We start from the raw sequence: 23333 nt of genomic DNA on the forward strand, positions 1-23333 counted from the left end.
AAACACACTATACTTTAGCTGATGGAAACTGTTAGTCTTCCTGATGAGAGTCCTTCACTGGCAAGTCTCGCTGACTCACCTTTCTTCACCTTATATTACTTTCAAAAGCTGCAGGGTACTAAGTCGGACGGAATACTGAAAAGCCTCCTGCGTTGGTTTCTTCATACCTCTCTGCGTCTGCGCTTTTTCTACTTTTTACAAGAGTAAAGAGTTTGGAATAGTCAAAATTAGGCTGTGATTATTGCAGACATTATTGTGCATTGTACAGACATGCTTCGCCTGTCAAATCTGAATACCAGCACATAACTACAGCACCTCAATTTAAATGCTGATTACCACTTGTTTTTTGGAAACCATATCCTACGAGAAGAAAACTCACATGAGATACTCCACTGGTGGACCGTGTTTACTGGTTGTCAGGAGGCTACAGAGTCGTGGTGGTACAGGTGTCTGATTACAGTCATTCAGGGAGCGAACTGCGGCTTAAAAGGTTATTTGCGTGAGCTATTGGAAGTAGTTTTAGAGCGTTTTCATATACAAATATCTTGCCCTTTCTCTCCAGGTGAATGAGATTTACCACGACGAGTCGCTGGGAGTCCACATCAACGTGGTCCTGGTGAGGATGATCATGCTGGGCTATGCCAAGGTGAGTTTCACATTTAATTTCTGTTCTTTTAGATGAAAGAAACTCAGGCAGGGGAACGGTTAAAAGACACAGCAGTCAGCCTGTTGGTTAACCAGCGTTGTTAATGCGTCCTTTATGAAACTGTACGGGTGGATTTTGCTGTTCAGTGAAGAAATTAATTATCCCTAGGTGTCATCCCCATAGAAAGTGTAAACTGGTGGGAAAATAAAAGAATGTGAACTCAGAAGGACACATTTAATCTGAACTGTGCTTGAGTTGCCACGAGCAACAGATTATTGAAGTGAAACTGATGATGAATGAACTGATGTTTAATTCCAGATGATGAGGTGCAGTAGTGGTGTTGCAAATTTACTCCAATTAATGACTTAAATGACAGTATTTTTTTGCACCAGTTAGAGGAATGAATATCTTTTTAGAAACATTCAAAGCATTGGAAAATGATAAAAAATAGGACTATCATCAACAGCTGCTGTCATTTTATATATTTTGGCATTTGCAAAATACTTTTCTGGTTTGCAGTTTCGAGGTTGGATAAGGCTATTGGTTGGATCCTATTACCACAAATGTATTCCAATATTCCAAATGTTGTGGCAACAATGAATAAGCAAAACATTGGATGGGTTAAAATTTTGGAAGTATTGCACAGAGTATAATTTGTTGTCTTGGAAACAATGGCTTAGAAGCAAGACCTGCCATCCCTGGCTAGAAACAGCAGACATTTCTGCCTTTGTTGGATAAAATTTAAAAGTGGCTTTGCCTGTCGTGCACAAACAGAGCAACAAATACCAGACACAGAACAATAAAAAGCCTCTTTTCAGTGATTCCTGTCTAAACTTTTCTAGCTGTGCGTCAAAAACTCACTCAAATCAAGTGTGGTGCGCACATAGCATTTAGTCTAAACATGTCAAAATGTTGTTGTTTCAACTACAGCCTAATTGCATGGAACATGTTAGTGACCCGAATATGGGCTTTAATTACTGAGAGGGGAATGGGAAGAATTCTGCAGATTGCAGATTTGGTCATCCAGTCGGATTGAAAGGACTATTTTGCATGTTCTACATACAGAGACTATGCAAAGTAATTGATACTGGCACACAGGTAATTTAGATTTGCCAAGAGGGGTTTTGTTTTAAGACTGGATGAAGGAAATTCAGTTTGCCGTCCAGATCCAACCAGCCCACGGGCTCCATGTTCAATCTGAATGTAAAGCGAGGGATATTCATTCATGTCAAAATTAACAAGCTGTGCAGATTTAAGCTGCTGACTGAGCGCTAATTTGCTCATTGGCGCAGGCGAGTTTCGGCGGTAAGCATCTCCCTTTCTCTTTCTTGTCAGTCCATCAGCCTCATTGAGAGGGGCAACCCGTCACGGAGCTTGGAGAATGTGTGCCGCTGGGCCTTCGTGCAGCAGAAAGGCGATCCCGATCATGCCGAACACCACGACCACGCAATCTTCCTCACTCGACAAGGCTTCGGCCCCACGGGGATGCAGGGTAAGGCCCCGAGGACACGTGTGGTTCAGATGAGAGTCTTCTATTGCCTGCAACGTTTTCACTGCCCCAGCGTGGCTCGCTTTAATGCACCAACATGAGTCTGCCCAAGCAAGTTGACTTTCAAAGTAGCTTGCTAATCAGCAGCAACTTTTTTGAATTACACTTGATTTATTCTACGTATTTGATGTTAAAATACATCAAGTCCGTGTTGCACACTTACGAAGCTGTTTTTTGAGAAGGTTCTGAAGTAAGAGGAAGTGGCTCTTTATTTGGGAATTCTGCCCAGAATGTCACTCTCATAAGCTCAGGGTAAATGCACAAGGTTTGTGTGTGATTCAGAAAAGCACATAATGCCACTGAATGACCGAATTGCCTGATCTCGTCATTTCCGCACTTTATCTGCCAACTTGAATACATGTTGCCATTTGGGCAAATTGAGTTCACTGAGCAAGTTGAAGAGGTCACACGGGTTGGAGAGTTTTTCTGTCCATTCCTCATAACTGAAGCGTGCAGCCAGTGGTAATTTTTCTCCCTGAGAGAAATCTCTGCAGTGGCTCAAAACCTCTGCTAAATGAAATCTCCTTTGTGCTGCAGGAAGCTGCAACTCAGACAGATGTAATGCTACATGTTTATTATGCGGGGGATTTTGCTGAATCATATCATCTATTCATAGGCTTGTAGCAAATGCATTGTGGTCTAGAACCGGCCCACTGAACAGTGTTTGTGAACCTTGTATTGTGGAGTAGCATGCCATGAAAGCTAATGGTTTTGAAATATCTCCAAATAATGTCACCTGTACTGTAATGTGAAAAGAAAGAGCTTAGAAATTAAATTAGTGAATTTTGCGTAATAATAATAATAATAAAATCAGTTATTAATAACTTATGGGGGAGCTATTGTTGTAGCTGGCTGCCGTCTCTTTCACAGACCAGGAGCTGGTATCATTAAGGCTGCATCCTCTGTAACATTACCAGACACACGTCTCGACTAAATTCTGTCTGAAAGGTGACGGCACATCAGTGGCTTTTTCAAATTTCCTCCTGAAAGGTGTTACGGGCTCCTTACTTTTCCTTTCAATCAGTCTGCTCAGTACGTGTTTGTGTGTGTTTCCATTATACAAAAAGGGCTCCTTCCTGAAACTCTTCAGGTCCCCTTTTGAATGAAGAATACAGAGTACCACATGGTGTGAAGAGTTATTTTTGTCTACACACTGGGGGGCTTGTTGATGATAGGTTAATCTGAAGGTCCTCTGGCATGTACAACACATGTTTTGGTCTGGTCTGTTTTGCAAAATGCAGCGTAAAGGTGTATGTCGGAGCCAAATTGTTCATTTTTTGTTTCTTGTGGCTGTTTGTGACAGTAGGTGACGGTATCGTCATGTAACGTCTGGTTTTCTGCCTATATGGTCATGTGGGATAATCAGGGCAAGTGTGCACACTGGGGAAGCCATAAGGTTTCTGACCGTGCCAAAGACGAGTGTAGACAAGTATTGTATCTTGAATAAATCAGCATAAGGAAATGTTTGGACTTGGCAATAACTCAGAGCTCAGTGAGATGATCCTCCTAGGGGTTCCTTCTTGTGGGTCCTCATATGGCTGAAAAAGAGCAAGTTTTGAGCAATGTGGGCATTGAAGTGACCTCCAGGAGCTCGCTGACCAGACCTTAACTCTGAATAAAGGACCTGCTTAGGTAGACGCATGTCAGGCATTCGAATAACATGGCCAACCCATCTCAGGTGATGTTTAGTGATGATGGTGGCAATGCTGTTGGTGTGTGCTTCCTCCAGTACACTGCTGTTGGTGCGCATGTGTTTCCAGGTGATGTTCAGGATTCTGCATAGGCACCTCTGATGATAAGACTCCAAGACTCTCGTAGTTGCGAAGGCGAAGGCCCAACTGGCACAGCAGATGCGATGGTGTACTTCGCTATCAATGTCTGCCTTGGCAGAGAGGTGACTTCCCAGAGAAGTCCGGTGGGGGCTGATAGAGAACTTTGGTCTTCTCCATGTTTATAGCCAGGCGAAGTAACTTGTATGCCCGGGCGACGGCATCGAGTATTCATTGGACTTGGCCTTTAAACGGTTTAGGTTGAAGAGCTTGCCATCTGTTCTGTAGATGATCTGGACTCCACGGGGAAGATGGTGGCTGATCAGGAGGAGGATGGCAGCAATGGAGATAAACAGGGTGGGAACAAGCCCTTTATACTAGTATGCACAGATAGTAAGGAAGGAAGGAAGGCTCTATAGTACAATATAATCAGCTACATACCTCTACATTCAGGGTGTAGCGTTGTGTAGTCTCTTTCTGATTCAAGTGTTTCATGGTTTCAGGCTTGATAATACAGATTTCTTGGAAACAGATGAGTGCGTCAATAAAAGAACTTGAGCTACACACTACATCTGCATTTTGTTGTATTATACAGCTCCTGGTTCTCCAGAGAACTGGCACAAAGAGATAATCTTTACTGGTTTCTTGAGCTATTTAAAGTTGTTTTACTCTTGTGTTTGTCAATGCCACACAACATCCCCTTAGGATTCTTCTTAAGCCTAGTTTATGCCTCCATACATGGATGGTGCAACCTACGTACATAGCCTATTCTGTGTAAGTTATTTCTACCTGTGCACTCATTGGTGCAGCACCACCCAAACACTAGTCTGAGCTGTGTCTCTTTTACCAGTCAAGTCAATTTTGTTTCTACTTCCTGCTTCACTCTCGAAGACAGCGATTTTTGCCCAAATTTCGCAAACAAAAAGTCGTACAGATTTGTTTGTTTGTATCCAGGGCTTGACAATAACACCTGCCAACCCGCCAAATGCAAGGGAATTTAAGCACTTTGGTGGGCTGAATTTTATATACATTTTTTTTTACTGTAGTTTTCTCAAACGGCATCTGAAATAATAAACGAAATGCAAAGTGAGACTACAACACTGCATGGAGTATATGCCGAATATAACATTTAATTTCATTTGGAGTGGACAAAAGACTGGATACGTGGCTGAAGAATAACATGTTCCCGACAAAGAAGAAGAGTGTAGAGAAGGCAAGAGAGGTGAAAATAACTAGGAAGCTAATTTTACACGAATAAAATCTCCTTAAATCATTATTTTAAGTGACATTATTGAATAATTTAGTTGTAAGCCATGTTCTAAGCAGGCTTTTAAACCACACTTTTATTACTATAGACTACATAGTTTCATATAAAAAGGAGCTTTAGGCCGACGCAGAACCTTATTGGAGCTGAATACTTGATAATGACCTGCAGTGTTTAACATTTCTTGATGTGTGTGTACGAGGCTCATTTACTTTTATATTTTTAGGGCTTTTGCACCTGTATTACATAGGGACAACTGAAGAAAGGCAGGAACTTTGGAAAACAACTAGCCACAGTGGGTGGTGAACAAAAAAGTTAACGTCAGGCCCTGATTGTGTCTCTGAACCTCCTCAGCTAAACTTTCCTCAATGTGTTTAATCTTTACTACAAATAATAGCTTGATAAATTGCGGAGGTTGGGAAGAAGCCAGAAATAGTAAAGCAGAAACACGCTACTACCCAGAGTACCAATCACAGCTCTTGTGGTGCATAGTTGCGTTTCTGGAGAGGTGCACATCAGGTTCCTCAGGCGAGGCATGAACCACACATTAGTTGTACGCTCATTGTGCTTCATACAGGCTTAAAATGCAGTTCCTATATGCCTCTCGATGTAAATGATCATTGCAGGCTGGTTTCGTTCTAGCTCCTTACTTGCCACACTCTTCCTCGCCTGCACCCCCGGCCATCATGTCTCTTAGCCGTGCATTTCTGGAGAACTCTTATCGGTATGTGCCAAAATAGTGTAAGGTCTTTCTCCCATCTTCCCTGCTCTCTTTTGATTTTGTCTTTCAGTCCTAAAGGCCTTTTTCTAGGTGGGTAGAGCATGATGCTGCCCAACCACACATCCCAGTCCCCAGTTTTAACTGTACATGTGCATGGGATGCTTCTTTGTTCGTCTTGAATGCTCTTTCCATCAGCCTATTTTATGTGCAGGATTCCTAAAATAGCTGAAGGCCTGGCTTTGAATATGAAAAATGTCAGCTCTGCAATGCACTGCAGTTTTGTAATCATACTTTAGCCTTTCCCTGCACAATGGAGTCATGCAGAAATGAGAAAATGTCACCTTCACTATTTTAGTCCATTTTTTTTTTATCGTCTTAATATTAATATGAATGTTTCTCTTCATTTTTATTGAGCCTGCCCCTTGTGCAGCATGAAACTCTTTCTTTTATTTTTTTATTATTACACTTTACATGTTTGACCCTGGGCTGACCATTTCAAAGGCTAGTGGCTTTCACTGACCACACTGGTTTAATTTAACTTTGCATGTTCCTTCTTATTTCGGTTTCTTTAGGTAAAGCTTTCATGTGGATCAATGTAGCTTCATTAGCTCTGCAGATAGATTAGGTTAACCTCTAGATCAAGTTTACCAGCACAACAAGATGGTCGATGTTATTTACGTCTCCTCTCATTTTTCTGTCGTGCTACCTCATGATAAACTGTAGCCCAGGGTTCTAGTAGATAGTGAAGGTAGTGCAAGTAGATACATTTGGACCAGCACCTTGTAACTCATCTTTCTGCAGGATCTGATGGATATTTAGTGAGTCACACCACTTAAGCAGTTTGCACACAGAAGTCACAGGTCAGCAGGTTTTATCGTTGGTGCAGTCTTCAGAGTCATCCCATTTTTGTGGTAATTGTCTTTGTATAACAGGGATATTAAGATAATACTTTAATGATCCACATTCAATTCAAATGCTACAGTAGCACAAGTCAAGAAAAAAAAATACAACAGTGACCAAAAAAAAGGAATTAAATAGGACACAGAGAGCAGGCAGCCGAAATACATTACATAAGAAAAAAACACTACACAAGAACAAAGTGACAACAGTGTAAATAGGCTACGTATCGGCTCAGTGAGGTCGGAGCTTTGTGCTGTCCACGCTGCTGTGTCTGGTGGCAGTGGGCACAAAGGAGCGTCTGAAGCGTTCAGTTCTGCGCCGGCTGTGTGAGCTGCCCATCGGCCATACTGTTATTAAGTCCTTGGATCAATGGTCATAGTAAAAGTACAAAGGAATGCACATAAAAATAATGAGAATAATAGTGGTAAAAAAAAAACACATCTGTAGCACCCATGGTAGTTACACAGAGAACCCGTTCATTATTTATTTTTTTTTTGCTCACACTTCAGGTGTAAATGTTACAGTTTGAAGCAGCTGCTTTCAGAGTAGCACCTCTGGGGTTCTCTGAACATATGAGTTAATGATACACTGGGTAGCATCAACAAAAGCAACGGAGCCTCTTTTTTTACTGTTAAAAAAAGAAAATAAGTCAGACCAAATGTACTGCTGCAAGCTTCTACCTTACTCTGATAGAAAGCAGAGACAAACACACAGCCAGTGTGACACAGCTATAACTATCTTACTGTTTTATTACCGTTGCTCAGATGGGAGGAAACGCAGCATCTCCAGCCTGTGTGCGATAATCTGGAACTTGAATGTGTGCACACTGGGATCAGACTGGTCCTCCCCAAAGTGCATCATGCGTCCGGCCATGAGGTTGTCATGGGAGTGAGAGCCACGGTGCATGATTTAAGATCCATCTGTCTATTTACAATGAACCAGACTTCATGACCGAGACCCAGACAGTTATTATATATTTTTTGTGGAGTGTTGAGTCTCTCACACCATAGATACGATGGATTTGCTGTGGCTGTTGTTGTTGTTGTTGCAGGAAAATTAATTAACACCGAGTCTTGTGGTTATATCAGCTCACTGAAATGACATCTTATATAATATTGAGCAGGGGTGTCAAACTCATTTTAGCTCAGGGGCCACATACAGCCTTATGTGATCTCAAGCCAGCCGGTACTGTAACATAACAGAATAAAAACCCCTATATATAACGGCGACCACAAACACGACAACTAGTTTTTCCCTTTGTCTTAGTGTAAAGTACAATTACATTATGAAAATGTTCACTCATTCATTCTTCTGTAACTTTCTTGTATTTTTCTTGTCATCTTGAGGCCTCCTGCTGGAGTCTAGCCCAGCTGTCATTGGGTGAGAGGCGGAGTTAAACGTTTTATAAAACAACCTGAAATTTCTTAAGAAAAGTGCGATTTCAGCACATTGCCGCCATCTACTGTTTATTTCCATGCTTCAGCTTTGAGTTATGGCCACAACTTTTACTAAAAACAGTGCGACCCCTAGTGGAAAGTTTAGGACCAGTAATTTGGACCAGATTGGCCGGATTTGGCCCACAGGCCGCATGTTTAACACCCCTGGTTTAGAGAGTATTAATTGGTTGATGATGCTTGGCATCTCCAAGGAAATCTGGTCTATCTGAACCCTGCTGACTGACTTTTAACAGTTAATAAACCCATAAGCAAAAAACAAAACCAAGCGTAATAACTCCAGAAATGTCCAGCCTGGTCTTGTCATACAGCAGTTTTCCTCACTTAGACTATTTTTTCACTATTGTCTCTTTCACGCCTGCCATCTACCTTCACTTAGACTCATATTATACATGAGTAAAGTTCTACAAAGCAGGACCAGACACTCGCTTATCGGCTTTAACGATTTTGTGAAGTCACTTGCGCTGAAGCTTTTTGAAAAATCACAGGTTATGTAATCAACAGAGGGGATTGTGTAATTGAGCGTCCCCAGAGGCAAGCCCACTTCCACACACATGACCCCCGTGGTTTGACCATATAGACATGGCTCAGTTCCAGTTGCCATTGTGTGATGTACAGATTGAAACAGCTGACTAGCCGCTGGCGGGCACTTTGGTGGCGTAATTACGGAGAGGCGCTCGCACACCAGGGCGCAAGTATAAAGTCTTTCAGCCACGTACGGCTCTCGCTGAGTCTGTAACGCGGGCTCTGCACATATCTGACACAGAAGGGGTCAAAGTCTGAGCTCCTTCTTTCACAAACGGCTTCTGAGACATCAAGGGATGACAACAGAGAGTAGACTGAGATTTATGGTGAAGATTTTGACTTCAGTGCACGCTCACATACTGCAAATAGTATCGGAAAACAAAACCCTTTGATCTTCACGTCGCCCGCGTGAAGTAAAAAAGTAAAATGCTAAAAGAATATATGGCACAGAAAGAAAAAGGTCGGCGCGTGCTTGTTTTTTGATGTACAGCATTTCACACTGAGAACAGCACTCTGTGCAATGGTGATCAAGACAAAGAGAAAGCAAGACGTTATTGAATGAAAATAATAATGACTACATGATGTTATGTAATGCCATTTGCAAGTTGTTAAAACTTATGGTTTGGACATTCAAATTTATGATTATGAAATAAAACAGGACAGGAAAACAGTTAACTTTTGGTATACAATTCTTTGTCTAATTTATTCATATGCTTCAAGATGTGGTCCCAGTATTTTTTGATGCAGAAACTCTATTTCTGACTGAGCAGAGTCTCCACATAATTCTCCTTTCCTTGCAATCTTCAGCCTGAAAAACCAAAGGAATTGCCTTTTATCTAAAATGCTGGCAACTAATAATATGTGAGAAGGTCAGTAGTTGGAGAGGAACCAGGGAAGTATTCCAGGTGTGATAAAAGCATTCGTTATTCCAATTAATAATCACGCTCTCCATGCTGACACAGTTCAGTTTCACGAAATTCATAAAACTCGTTAAGTGATAAGTTTAATTCCATTTTTTTTGTTTTTTTATATATTTTCTTTAATATTTTTTCCTGGAGTTTGGGAAATATGAATTTGGACTTTTAAGTCTCTCTTTCATATTTCCAAGAACTTCAAAACAAAGGCCATTGATTCCCAGTCATTTTGAATGAATGTGTGAAACTATTCTGTCTTTACTTTACACACACACACACACACACACACACACACACACACACACACACACACACACACACACACACACACACTCTGTGTCTCATGAGTTTGAAGCTAAAATAAATTGAGAAGATGAACCAGTATTGTTTTGTCCAATGTAACGATCCCAATTCTGGGTTTTAGTGTTTTTTTTTTGTGCTGCCATCAAGGACATTACGCGGTGATTGCTTTCATGACTTTCTGCAGGAGCCCGCTCGTCAAAAATAGAATTACTTCAATGCTTTCTGAGGACAACACAACAACTTAACACCTTTTCGTAGTCTTCCCCTGAGCCATTGTTAGGTTTTGATAAGCACGGGTCTGTGCTGTAAGCGAGGTGTCATTAAGCTTCCCTGTTAGAGAGTGACATGTTTCAGAATGGAAACATTTCCAGGGGTTGAAATTAATAAATAAAGTGAGTGACCAGATCTCACCCTGCACATTTTGAACAGGTTGAGAGGTTGATGTTGAAAAAAAGCTGGAATAGATTTTGTCTTTACTTCATCAGTGATGAACAGAGTAAGAAAATATAAATTGTGCAAGGATGCAAGGTGGAAATTAGACAAAGAGAACCAAATTAAACAGATTAAACAGAAACATTATTTTATTTCTTTAAGAGAATTTATCATTCGTTCATATGAGTTTCAAAGCTGAGTGAACCCTTGTTTCCAGTATCTGCCGTGAGCTCCTTGTAGCTAAATATTTCAGGTAACTGCTGATCAGTCGTCTACAGCATCTTGGAGGATTTTTATCACATTCCTCAGAACAGAACCACTTCAGTTCTGGGATGTTGGCGGGTTTCCTCTCATGAACTGCTTGCTTCAGGTCCTTAACATTTTTGGTTGTTCTTTTGTTGAACCACTTGTGCTCCTGGGCTTGTTGTTTTGCTTCATGACCCAGTTTCTCCCCGGGATTCAGTTCACAAACAGATGTCCTGACATTTTCATTTAGAGTTTACTGGCGTAATTCAGCATTCACTGGTCCATCAGTGATGATCAGGACGTCCTGGCCCAAGAACATTACCAACCCCCATGTTTCTTGGAGGGATGAGGTTCTGATGCTGGAATGCAGTGTTGTTTCATCTCCAGACATGATGTCTCTCATTAAAACTGAACAGTTGTACTTTAGTTTCATTTGTTCACAAAACATTTCCCCACCAGTCTTCTGGCTTGTCCACATGAGGTCTGGCAAAAAAAAAAAAAAAAAAAAGTCTCTGCAGATGGGCAAAAATGTTGTCCTTGTCCTTGGCGCAAACTTGTCCCGAGTTCTCCAGATGGAGTCTAATCTGGCCGTGAAATCCCGGAGGTGCACTGTGATATTGGATCATTTTCCTTGATAACTATTTACCAAAGCATAATATCTCTATTTAATTTGTTTGTTTGGGTTCTCTTTGTCTCCCATCAGGACTTGTGTGAAAATTTATTCAGTTTTATGCAGAAAAAAAAAGAGATGTATAGCTTCATTCTTTAGCCATTAGAAAAGAAAATAACCTCCCACTCAGCAGTTCATCAGTCTGTTGCAGTCTCATGCCCAACAGAAGCACTAATGAATTTCCAAGTATTTCAATGAGTGCACTCACTGGTTAGAAAATAGAGTTCAAAAACAAAGTTTTAAGAAATCGAAAATGCTTGCTATACCTTCAATCTTTCAATGTGACTACATGTTCTTTCCGCGTACATTCAAAACTTCATGTAATATTATTATTAATGCACAAACACTTCTGAACACCAGAGCAGCTTTCCTGTAATGTGCTGCTAACCAAAGGTGCTAATGCACATCTGTCAGAGCCGTCTCTCTTGCCCTTTAGTACAGTATGTTCAACAGTGCTTATATGGAACTGCACAAAAGACACTGACTTGAAGGTCTTTCATTCCACTTCATGTAATTTCAAAGGGCTGTTAGGACCGCGATGTGTGCGTGCCATGGGAAACTGCATCCGGCATATAAACTGTACATGCAGTACCTGTTCCCCGCTAGACCTTTGTTTTTTTCTGACCCTGACTTGAGGTAACAGTTTATCCCTCTCCATCTTCATAATCCCAGAGATCAACCCGGGCTTTCAGCTCTGTACGTTTGTGGAAATACTCAGAACGGCTAATTAAACAAAAATAAAAACCAGAGGAGAGGTCGAGTAGATCACATGATCTCTGAAGCGCGGTTGTTCCTGTCATATTCACAAATAAACTACAGATGTATATATTGAAGTTCGCTGCCCATCCATCTTGAGGTTGAGTCTAATCTGTTCATGTGCGTTGACCTTTGGCAACATTTAACGTAAATGGAATGGATTTCTATCGAGCATTCGTCTTTCTGTCTCTCCGCTTTCATTCGTGCCTTTCTGGCTTCCACCGTCTCAGCTTTGCCTTAAAGAACAGCCTGTCCTCTGAGTCCTCCGATTTGTCTTATTCGCCTGAACTAGTTTCTACTGGGACCTCCAGTAATTTGTACTACTCGTGGAGGTCGTTTGTGATCTTAATCCCATGCAAATCGGGTGTGAATCAGCCCTCTGTGATTTAGGGCTGTGTTTTGTACTTTTTCAGACTTTTGTTTGTCGTCTTTATGAAAGATGAGCTATAATTCAGAGTTTGGACGGATGCTTGGGTGCAAAGTTGAGACATCGCTGAACTATTCACCCATTTAAATGGATGAAATCATTAAATCAAGCACTGAAGTGTCCATCGGCAAAGCTGGGTCTGATTTAAATACTGAACTGGGATCAATAGTGTCAAAAATATATTTCTCATTATTGTGAATGAATCTATTGTGATTTGCAAAGACACTAAAGCTGTCAAAAAGCATAAATTGTCCTCTGACACGCAGTGGAGTGAGGCTGCAAATAGCGGAGACAGATCGTAAATTTCAGTGAAACACAGAGTTTGTTTGTCCCTCACGAATGTGCCACATGAAACACAGACAGAGGTACAGAGTTTGTGAATCAAAAACGGTGGATTGATTGGTTGGTTGTGTTGTTGGAGCCAAGTGAAGCGCTCCAAGAGATGAGGCAGATGTTCCAACAGAAGGTATTTAATCTTGACAAATCAAACAGAAAGCACTGCAGAGGTGGCAGAATGACAAAAAAATTTAAAAAAATAAAAATGACAAAACAATGGGGTGAAGACAAGAACAAGACAAGAAGATGACAGAGAACAAAGGGAAAGGCAGGGCTATATATGCACTGGAGGGCTGAGGGGTGACGAGATACAGGTGAAACTAATGAGGGTGGAGCAGACGAGGAGAAACCAATAAGCAATCAAGCAAAGACACAAGGAGGAAAACCAGACAGGAAACCAAGGAACTTAAAATAAAAAAAGGACACTGAATCATGACACATTTCCTGGTGTTCCCTCAAATCATTTTTAACATGTCGCGTCCTGTATTCCACTCAGTTTGTTGGCTCTCTGTTTTTGCAAACCCACAATCCCGTGATAAGAAAACAAAACCGCTTCAGACAGTTTGAAATGTGTCTGCTGCCCTCGACATTCACTTTAACCCTTTATCGGGCGAGGAACCATATATGGTAACTTCAGCACAGCAACCTCAGTGAGGTTTAGAAGCATGCGGTTTTCACCCAATTAATCAGAGAAGATCAAGGAAACATTCTCAGCATTCTCATTCTCAAATCAAGCGGCAACCTCTGGGTCCGAGCGATGAAGCCCATGCAGGAGGGCAAACGATTGCAGTTCATCGAGTGGCCACTTGAGGCTTCAAAAGGGAGCAAATCCCCATAGTTAAGAAGCGACACATCCGACACAAACAGAGTGTGGGCGGAGTAAAGCTCATCCAACTACGCATAAAGAAAAGTTCTATTTGTAGTTTACTCTATTATACCTTCTGTGATTCATATGGGACTACATGTCTTTCCTTTTGTGCACGAACCAAATGCACATCTGTCAGAGCCGTCTCTCTTGCCCTTTAGTGAAGTATGTTCGACCGTGCATACATAGAGCTGCACAAAAGACATGAAAATTACATGAAGTGGAATGAAAAACTTAAACTCAGAGGGCTGGTAGAGACAGGGACACTCCATCCAGCAGGCTTTCAGATGAGCTCAGGTGCTCTCTGCTGCAGCGTCTGTGGGTTATTAAAGAGACCATCAGATGAACTAATCGGGATATTCACCAACTGGGAGAATCAGAGCAGCTGAACTGAAAGAGAAGGAAAAATTCACTCGAGCTGTAAATCCTAAAGAATTATCAACTAGAGTTTTTTTAAGAAAGTGCTCTGTCATCCAAATCCCAGTGTAAACATCCCAATATCCTAACACATGAAGCGAGTTATGGTCGTCTGAGGCTTTTTTTTTTTCGTCCTGGATGATCAGATCAGGATTATATCACAGTGTCTTTGTTTTTGAACTCATTCTTTTCATCTCTTTCTCGTTTACTCGTCATTTAATATTTTGATGTTTGATTAATTGCTAAGGAACAAAGGTTGAGATAAAGATAAAAGTTGAACTAATTGAGATCAGTTTTAGCATTAAGTTTATTATCAGCTTTTGATCAGAATTTTTTTTTTTATTAATTAATTTACTGATATTATTAATCAAACCAAAAACTTTATTTATAAACCACTTTTCATGCAAACTTGTATCTTGGGGCCCTTCTGTTTACACCTCTTTAAAGTGATACCAGGTATCAGTAGCAGATGAGATGCTGTATCACTTCATCCACGCGACGTGTTTACTTTGCTTTGGTTTATTGTGTATCGTGATCATGCATAACGTTATGACCACCTTCCTAATATTGTGTAGGTCTCCCTTGTGCCTCCGTAACAGTTGTGACTCATCAGAGAATACATGATCCAGATAGTGAGGATCTAGTGCGGTCAACGCCTTGTGCTGTTCTTCATGTAATTTTGAGTTGTTTCTAACTTGTTTGTGAGTGTGTGTGTATCACTCTGCATCCTGCTGGGGATGGCTGCTGCCTTCAAGGGCGTCTGGTCTGGTCTGGTGTAGGTGGGTGGTACATGTCTGAGTAGCATCCACATGAATGAATTCCAGGTCCAAGATGGTTTTAATGTTCTTTACTTCTCCTGTCAGTGGGTTTGATGTTTCGTCTGATCGGCGTACGTTAGCAAAAGGGCCAGATTATATATTCTGTGGTTTGGTGTCTCCATCGGGTTGGCTTCCGATAAAGACGATGTGATGAAGTGCCAAACGACATAAGATCACACACCTTTCCTCTCATTCTGGCACAGCCGGGGGGCTCATCATGCTGCTATCTATAGCTTCCAAACGGTCGGTTATTAAAATCCACCATGTGCTCTCACAGAGCGTCGCCATTTATTATGGCAGGAAACGTCAGGAAAGTAATAAGCGCAAAGCTAACAAAGGCTACAAGTCTTTGTTCCCTCTGTGATCCGTCTCCTGCTGTGCCTCCCCCTCCTGCTTTGTGTTTATTGTCTGTTTTCTGTGTGAAGCGCGCTCGTCACATTATGATGCACATGTGACATGTAAACACGCGGTAGATGCGCAGACAGGAACATGCACAGGTCTGTCCTATTTAACGGAAATTCTCCCCCCACCTGAGTTCTGTTTATCCGTGCGAGTAGAGTAAGTTTTGCTTGCCCTGGTTTTCAGACGTCTTCCTCAAACATAATGCGACAGTGGCGAGGGGAAGATCTTTCTGGGGCTCTTTGAAAAATTACGTTTCAAAAATTCAGCAGAAACTTTTTTTTTTCTTTATATAGAGAAAAAAAGATTTCCCTGTTGTTGCTGGCTATCTGAATTAAGTGTACCGGTGTATGGAAATATAGTCCGAATTTTAAATTCTTTTCTTTAAATGCTGCAATAACACTCCTTTCACATGCATTGTATTGCGTCAGCTGTAGAAACTCTGCAGATGAAACAGAAACTATCAGCCTGTCAACATATAAAATCCAGAGATACGCAAGAGAAAAATATTCAAGCAAAAGTTTCATTGTTCATGTTTATGCCGAGGAAACTTAAAGCACTTGATGAGGCATTTACGTCAAAGTCGGACTGTTTTTCGACCCGATCCCTCCTGAAATGTCTGTGCAGCATAAGGTTCACACCTCCTGGGTTACGAAATATAATCTGAGCACCACAAATGTATTTACAGCAACAGTGAATTTAGTCCCTTAAGGTCTGTTTGATTTGAGTTTTCTCATTTTTAAATGCGCTCCTTTCTTGTTCTCAGGTTACGCTCCAGTCACAGGGATGTGCCACCCAGTCCGAAGCTGCACCCTCAACCACGAAGACGGCTTTTCATCCGCCTTCGTTGTGGCTCATGAGACCGGACACGTGTACGTTTCTCATTCTCATATCCATCCTTCCATCTATGAGCTCCGCTATTTTCCCTGCGTCTAATACCGCAGCGTTCTTATGGCACTGTTCTCCGTGATCTGTATTCCCATATGACATTTACCCTTTAAGGAGATTGGTCCATCTCGCTCTGACAGCGGACATGGACGCCTTTATTGAATTCTGGGGTTTGTCTATCGATCATATGTCCGAGCGAAGCAACTCAACTCCTTTCCCACATTTTCCTCAAACATATTTCACACGTGATGACCGCACGCTCATGTGATGGACAACGTTTATCCTGCCAGTAAAAAAACCTAATGAGCACAGTTTAGCCACTGAGTAAATGTAGATTTCATTTAGATTAATGTTGCTAGGCAACCCCCAAAAGGCAAATATTGCACGGCCACTGGAATCTGAAGGCTGGACACGTCTTTCCTCCATTAATGTGACGCTGAAAAGGCGATTGTGTGTCGGTGCTCAAATCAGTTTTGATCTCTCAAAAATGTCCTCAAAGGTTCGATCTTTCTTTTATTGCTAGAAAACAAGCTAAACAGAATCAAGTTCGGCTTAAATTTACTTACAGATTTAACTTAGTGCCGCCTGATTCACTGTAGTTACCCTCTTCAGCTTCAACTTATGCATGGTGTAGTGCACCACAGCAGTAGAACCATTACAGCTTCAGTTGTATCACATTTAGCCCCAAACTACGTTTAATGTCTTTTTGCCGAGCGACTTTGAAAAAATTCTCACACATGACTCAACCGAAGGAAATTGACAGAATCACGCTGCGTGCCACGTTGTCCCAGCAGCAGTGCCAATCCCCTGCAGCCCAAAACCGTTACGTCCTCATAGACTGTCATTATACACTAGACATCTGAAAAAACTGGCTCGGTCTCTACCACATGTAATAAATGCAAAATGTAAATATTTGATATTAACTACAGTTATAAACTGTATATATTAGTTGGACACATGGGATGCAAACAGAGTCATGGGAAGCCTTCAGAAGACTCTGCCACAATGAAAAGTGGTGTGCCAGGCTTTTGCTTTCTCTATTCATGCTCAACCACAAACAGGATATTTTTTTTTTGTGTGCCATCTGTCCACAGCTACTGACTGAGTCCAGCTGTAACAGAGAGCAGAGTTTATTCTGACGTCAGATATGAAAAGATAGAATTTTAGACTTTTGGGAGAGGCTGCTCTGCTCAACACTTTAGACTGTAAACATATGGATGTCGACACAGCACCTCAAAAGTGAAGCCAAACCAAGCAGAGCTCCCCCTGGTGACTGGCTGCAGTATAGGTCATAAGCTCCACCCCCTCCATGTTAGCGGATGGGACCTGGACCAAACTAAAACACTAACATATATTATTATTTTCAAGGATAATTTCAGTCAAATTAGATAGTCATATAATGTTGATGAATATTCAAGTGTCAGTTTTTGGATAACTTTTGTTTTAGTTATTTTTAATAAGTTATTTGATGCTATAGAAACAGGACGTGACATCACAAGCTGCCACTGCTCCTATTCCCAAGAAAATGGCAGTCTTTGCTCAGGACGGTCAACATCAGAGCACTTCAAGCAGTATCGATGACAAACATCTAATTTTCATTTTGCTGAAATGTCCCTGGCAGCACGTCTTGCTTTGCTCAGCTTTACGGTTGTTACTTTCTAGCTGAAGTCAAGTGAATATCTTTATCTTCTGAGATCAATTCACTTTCTTAGGAAAAAAAGGAAAACAAATAAACGTAATGCAGAAACTAGGAGCTGTACAATAACAGCAACAATACTGCTGGAGGATGATCCTGGAGAGACAAATCCTTGGATTCAACGTCAAGATTAAATCCTAGTACAGAGAAGGATTCCTAAATGCAGAGATAAATGCAGAGAGGGAAAGAAGGAGGACGTTACTGTCGGGATCTGGCTGCACGAGATGGAGAGATGATCTTAAATGCTGCTTGTGAAGTGTTACAGATGAGACTGTGCATGGATATATCTGTGACATTCAAATATCCACGAGTTTGATCACAGGACAGGATAGAAGATGAAAGGATACAGCAAGGAAAGCTGTTTGTGTCGCTATATATTTTTATATATATAAATAGATTTAAAAGTTAGTTCTGTAAGCTGAAGTGCGATACCTTTGACATCTATCGTCATATTGGCCTTTCTTTGTATCCATTCTTCAGCTGCTCCGTCAGAGAAAAAGTGGAAGTTTTCCAATAAATAATGTTTTATGAATGTTTGGTGGAAGAAAGCTCCATTTTCTAATTCAGTAAACAGGCTTCACTTGGCTTTAAGATCTCCTGCCTTTCATATAACTGCACACTGATGCCCTCAGGTATGCACCCTCTTTGGATTCACTGGCTACGGTCCAGTTAGAAAAAGAGAGCTCTGTAAGATGCTATGTTGTGTAATTGAGTTGTCTTTTTCTCAGACCTGCGCTATTAATCCAGTGTCTTACATTACAGCATCAGGCATTGTTTGACCATCCAGGAAAAAGTTATTTTTGGGGTTGGGGGTTCTTTCAATGTCAAACACCAAACCGAATAACAGAAAAAGCTCTTCTGTGATTGAAACAAAACAGGTCTTATGCTTTTGTCTGACAAACATACAGTATGTTACCAGAACCCCATGCTTTGGTTCAGTATCCCTGCAACTGTAACCAAGAGTCGAATTCATAAAAAAACTGGCAAGAATACAAGAGTTTCATGCATTGAGCTACAATGGGAAAATGGTTGAATACATTAATACATTTGATTCAAGATGCACACGGTGCTTTAGTAGCCAGTGGTCTTGGTTTGAGAACTCCCGACTCTGCTTGTGCAACCTTTTATTTGTATGTAGTATGAGTGTGCAGTAAATATAGTTCCAGGACATTGGAGAACAATACTCTCTCCCATCCATGTTCTCTTGCAGTACAGACTAATATTGGACCTGATCAGTCACACGTCTATAATATTGCAGAAGTTGAATAATTGAGAAGATCTTGAGCTGCTCTTTGTCACTGAAACTTAATTTCCACATATTTAACGCAGGGCAACAGACGATGTTCACAGCAGCAAATACACACTCCAGTTATTGTTTCAATCTGGGTCACAGCAGGAGCAACAAGTTAATGGTTTTCTCTGAATAGGCAGGTCCAACATTATAACCCAAATAATTAAATAAACAAAACCTCTCATGAGTCGTAACTGTTTTGGAGGCAGAAAGGAGACCTACACAACATTAGGAAGGTGGTCATAATGTTCTGTCTGATCAGCGTATAATACACAATAGACAATAAACATTTCTTTTCGACTGCAGAACTAAATTAATCACTGCACACGGATGAAGTGGATGAATACTGCTACTGATACCGGATATTAATTTAAGGAGGCGCCATGATACGAGTGCATTAATAATACTAGTATAATAATAATATAATAACCAAATATGTGCTTCCTTTATACTCTATACTACCATTTATTCTTCTGAATGTAAGAAGTCTGTAATTCTGTACTTTTCCCAACACTTCACTTTGACGATGATTGAAAGGCTTGAATCCGCTTGAAGAACTCATGAATACTTTTGGAACAACTCGTCTGACCGAATGTGACAAGGTGCCTTAGATTTGACCGGAAGTTATTTATGCTGCATAATTGGAACAGATAAAGCATCCCAATTACAGTCCTCAGCGCTGGGAGACAGCCTCAAAATTAGATTAGATAAATTAAAATGTGTCCCCAAGAAATCACTAGAGAGCACACATTTTCAAAAAGATGAAACTACCAATGAAAAAATAAGGAAATAACAGTAGATAATAGTGATATAATAAAACTGTAACATACTGAAATTATAGTTCGATCTTATTTGACTGATTATTTTAAGCTGTTTATCATGCAAAGATTTTATATCTTGATTTGATGGTAGAAAGGCAGCGAATTCTTGCACTTTTTGATCTTCTCTCTGTGTCGGATGAACAGGTTGGGGATGGAGCACGACGGACAAGGCAACCGCTGCGGCGACGAGACGGCAATGGGAAGCGTGATGGCCCCTCTGGTGCAGGCCGCCTTCCATCGATACCACTGGTCCATGTGCAGCGGGCAGGAGCTGAAGAGATACATCCAGTGAGTTTGTGTTTCATTGGCGATTCTAGCTTGGCTGTAGGTGTGAATGGTTGTCTGTCTCAACAAACAAATGAAATAATTTTAAAATTGATCCAAAAATGGGCCAGGAGCCAGTGAATTGTTGCCAAAATTGGGATAATGTGCCCTTGTTTTAAGGCACCAATTGAAAGTCAATTAGCAGCACTTTGAGCACTTAGCATCTAGCTAAGCCCAACATAACAAAGTGCTTTGCGTCTAAACAATTTGTGATAAAAGGTTGGATTAAAAAGTGATGCAAAGAAAGAAATCTCTTTGTCCAGTTGTCTGGGTTTTAAAAGTTGGACTTAACCAATGTTTTTCCATTCGCTCTTTGAGCAACTATCAGCAGGTTTTATATTCCTGTGGAAAACCAAAACACACGCTTGTGTGTATTGTCATAGTCACCTAATACAGAATTCCTAGTGGATTTGAAGTCTTATGGATAAAGCAAGTGCCAATAATTACATTTAATGAGTGAAAATGACACCGTTGAACAAGAAATATTCAACACACAAAAATACGCAGCCTAATTGAGGAATGAGGAGGATGAGGAAATGTTACCAAGTCACTCACTACACTTCCTCGGATTGTGCAGCCCCTTCACTTAGACTTAGACTTGGACAGACCTACCCTTCACTATGTGAGTGGATACGAATCATTCTGCTGGAGAATGGCCTCCTCTGCCTCTCTAATGCTTTATGTAGTGGATGGGATGGGTTGTCCATAATGGAGAGCAGTTTATCCAGTGTCCTCCTGTCCCTCATTGAGACAAATGACTGCAACTCCCTACCGATCACATGTCCAGCCTTCCGGATCAATGTGTTGATCCTACTGATGTCTTTTTTGCTTGTATTACTCCCCCAAGAAACCACAGCAAAGAACAGGGCACTCGCTACAACAGACTGGTAGAAAGACTCTAGTAGCTCACCGCACGCGGTGAAAGTCCTCAGCTTCCTCAGAAAGTAGAGTTTACTCAGGCAATTCTTGTGCACAGCATCCCTGTTCCTCCAATCCAGCCTGTTGTCCAGCCTTGTGTGTGTCCTCGATAGTAGGTGTTGTAAAAGATGACAGAGGTGAATGAAGCTGAAAGGAATCAGACTCACGATGTGGTTGAAGAATAACACGACGAAAACATGGTAGTATTTTGAAAGCAGACACTGACACACACCACAATGGACTATTCAGCTTGTACAACTTGGAGTCGTGTCACCTGCAGACGTTCTCAGATGACACCGCATTTGTGGGGTTGTATCAGGGCTGGACAGGAGCAGCAGTACAAGAATCTGACAGCTTCGTCTCACGGTGCAAACATCAACGAGGAGTGTGTAGCACCTGGGTCTACATCTAGACCACAAACTGGACTGGAACATAGACTAAACATCTCTATTTCCTCATGAGGCTAATGTCGTTTAATATGTGCTGGAAGCTGCTGGACACGTTCTCCCAGACTATCGTCAGTGCCCTCTTCTTCTCTGTGGTGTTCTGTGGAGGCAGCACTAAGAATAAGGAACCTCAGGGTTGGACGAACTGATACAGACGTCAGGCTCTGTGGTAGGGGCAGAGCTGGAGTCCCTGACACCGGTGACATTTGAATTATTATATCAGAGTGTGGAGTTTGCATGTTCTCCCTGTGTCTGCGTGGGTTTTCTCCAGGTACTCCGGTGTCCTCCCACCTCCAAAGACATGCTTGTTAGGTTAATTAGATTATACATTCTACTGAGTTTGAGTGTGAATGGTTGATAGCCCTGCGATAGGGCACCCATCCAGGGAGTACCCTGCCTCTCGCCCGATGACAGCTGGGATAAGCTCGAGAAACCCCCGCGACCTTAATGAGGATAAGTGTAGAAGATGAGATCTTTCATATCTTCGACTGTAATTCCTCCTGTTTCTCTGTGGTGAAGCAAATGACACCAAATTTCCCACAGGATAAATAAAGTATCCATCTATCTATCTAGAACATCTATCTAGGACATTAAGTAGGAACCCCCTACCTACTATATGTGTTCTATATTAAACTCGGCCTAGTGCTATTTATAAATATACATTATTACTGTCATTCTGCATTCAATATTAAGTTATTCAAATAATGCACTTTGTTTCATAATCAAATATTATTATTTTTTTATTTCTTGTGACAAAGCGATCCATTTTGGCCTCAGTGCAGCTCGCTCCCATCAGCCAACTATTGTTAGCTTCTCTTCTACTAATATTGATTGGCTCAGCAGTGATGGGGGCGGGGCCTACTGTGTACAGGAGGCTTAGATTGACAGGTTGAGCTGAATGAGTGACTGACTGACTGACAACATCTTCTGCCTCCATTTATCCCTGTACTAAAATATGTGGGATTCCTGTTAATTAACGTGTATTTAAAGAAATTTAAATGTGTGGAAACATTAAAAAAAAAAATACATAAAAATGTCTAATCAACCAAAGATTTTGTGAACCCCCTGCAGTGCCTCTGCGGACCCCCTAGGGGTCACGGACCCCCTATTGAAGACCTATAATCTAGAGCTGAGATCTTGGACCAGAAAAGCTTCACACCAGGATGTTTCAGTGTAACTAATTGGAAATGTTTCATCTGGATCTGTTACCTAACGTAACACCAAAATTAACTGAAAGCAGAACACAACTCTCCCGCAGAATTATGTATGTACGAATTATTATGTATGTAATTATGTAATAAAAAAACAAAACAAAATGGCAGCAGCAGACAGTGGTAGTGTCCTCTCGAGACTCTTTACCTAGAAATCCATTGCACTGAAAGCTGCAGAGCACATCTGGATGTTGCATCCTCGCAAATACTTTCCACATAAAGGTAATACATTTACCACGGTGTGAGTACCTCATCACATGAATCCGTGGTCTGTGTTCAGTCCACATCACAACATTGATTTTTTCCCCCACTCAGCTGCAGTGGAAT

General features: G+C 41.3%; 1 protein-coding gene across 1 annotated transcript in view; it reads left to right on the top strand.

Moving 5' to 3' along the window:
- adamts3 (ADAM metallopeptidase with thrombospondin type 1 motif, 3) overlaps positions 1–23333 on the top strand; it is a 157030-nt gene that overhangs the window by 89760 nt on the left and 43937 nt on the right. Inside the window, exons 6-9 of the mRNA XM_047592550.1 lie at positions 563–646; positions 1982–2138; positions 16178–16283; positions 20252–20395. Of these exons, the coding sequence (XP_047448506.1) occupies positions 563–646; positions 1982–2138; positions 16178–16283; positions 20252–20395 (491 nt within the window). The remainder of the gene's footprint in view (positions 1–562; positions 647–1981; positions 2139–16177; positions 16284–20251; positions 20396–23333) is intronic.

This window comes from Mugil cephalus, chromosome 8 (assembly GCF_022458985.1).
Source record: "Mugil cephalus isolate CIBA_MC_2020 chromosome 8, CIBA_Mcephalus_1.1, whole genome shotgun sequence".
Lineage (NCBI taxonomy): Eukaryota > Metazoa > Chordata > Actinopteri > Mugiliformes > Mugilidae > Mugil > Mugil cephalus.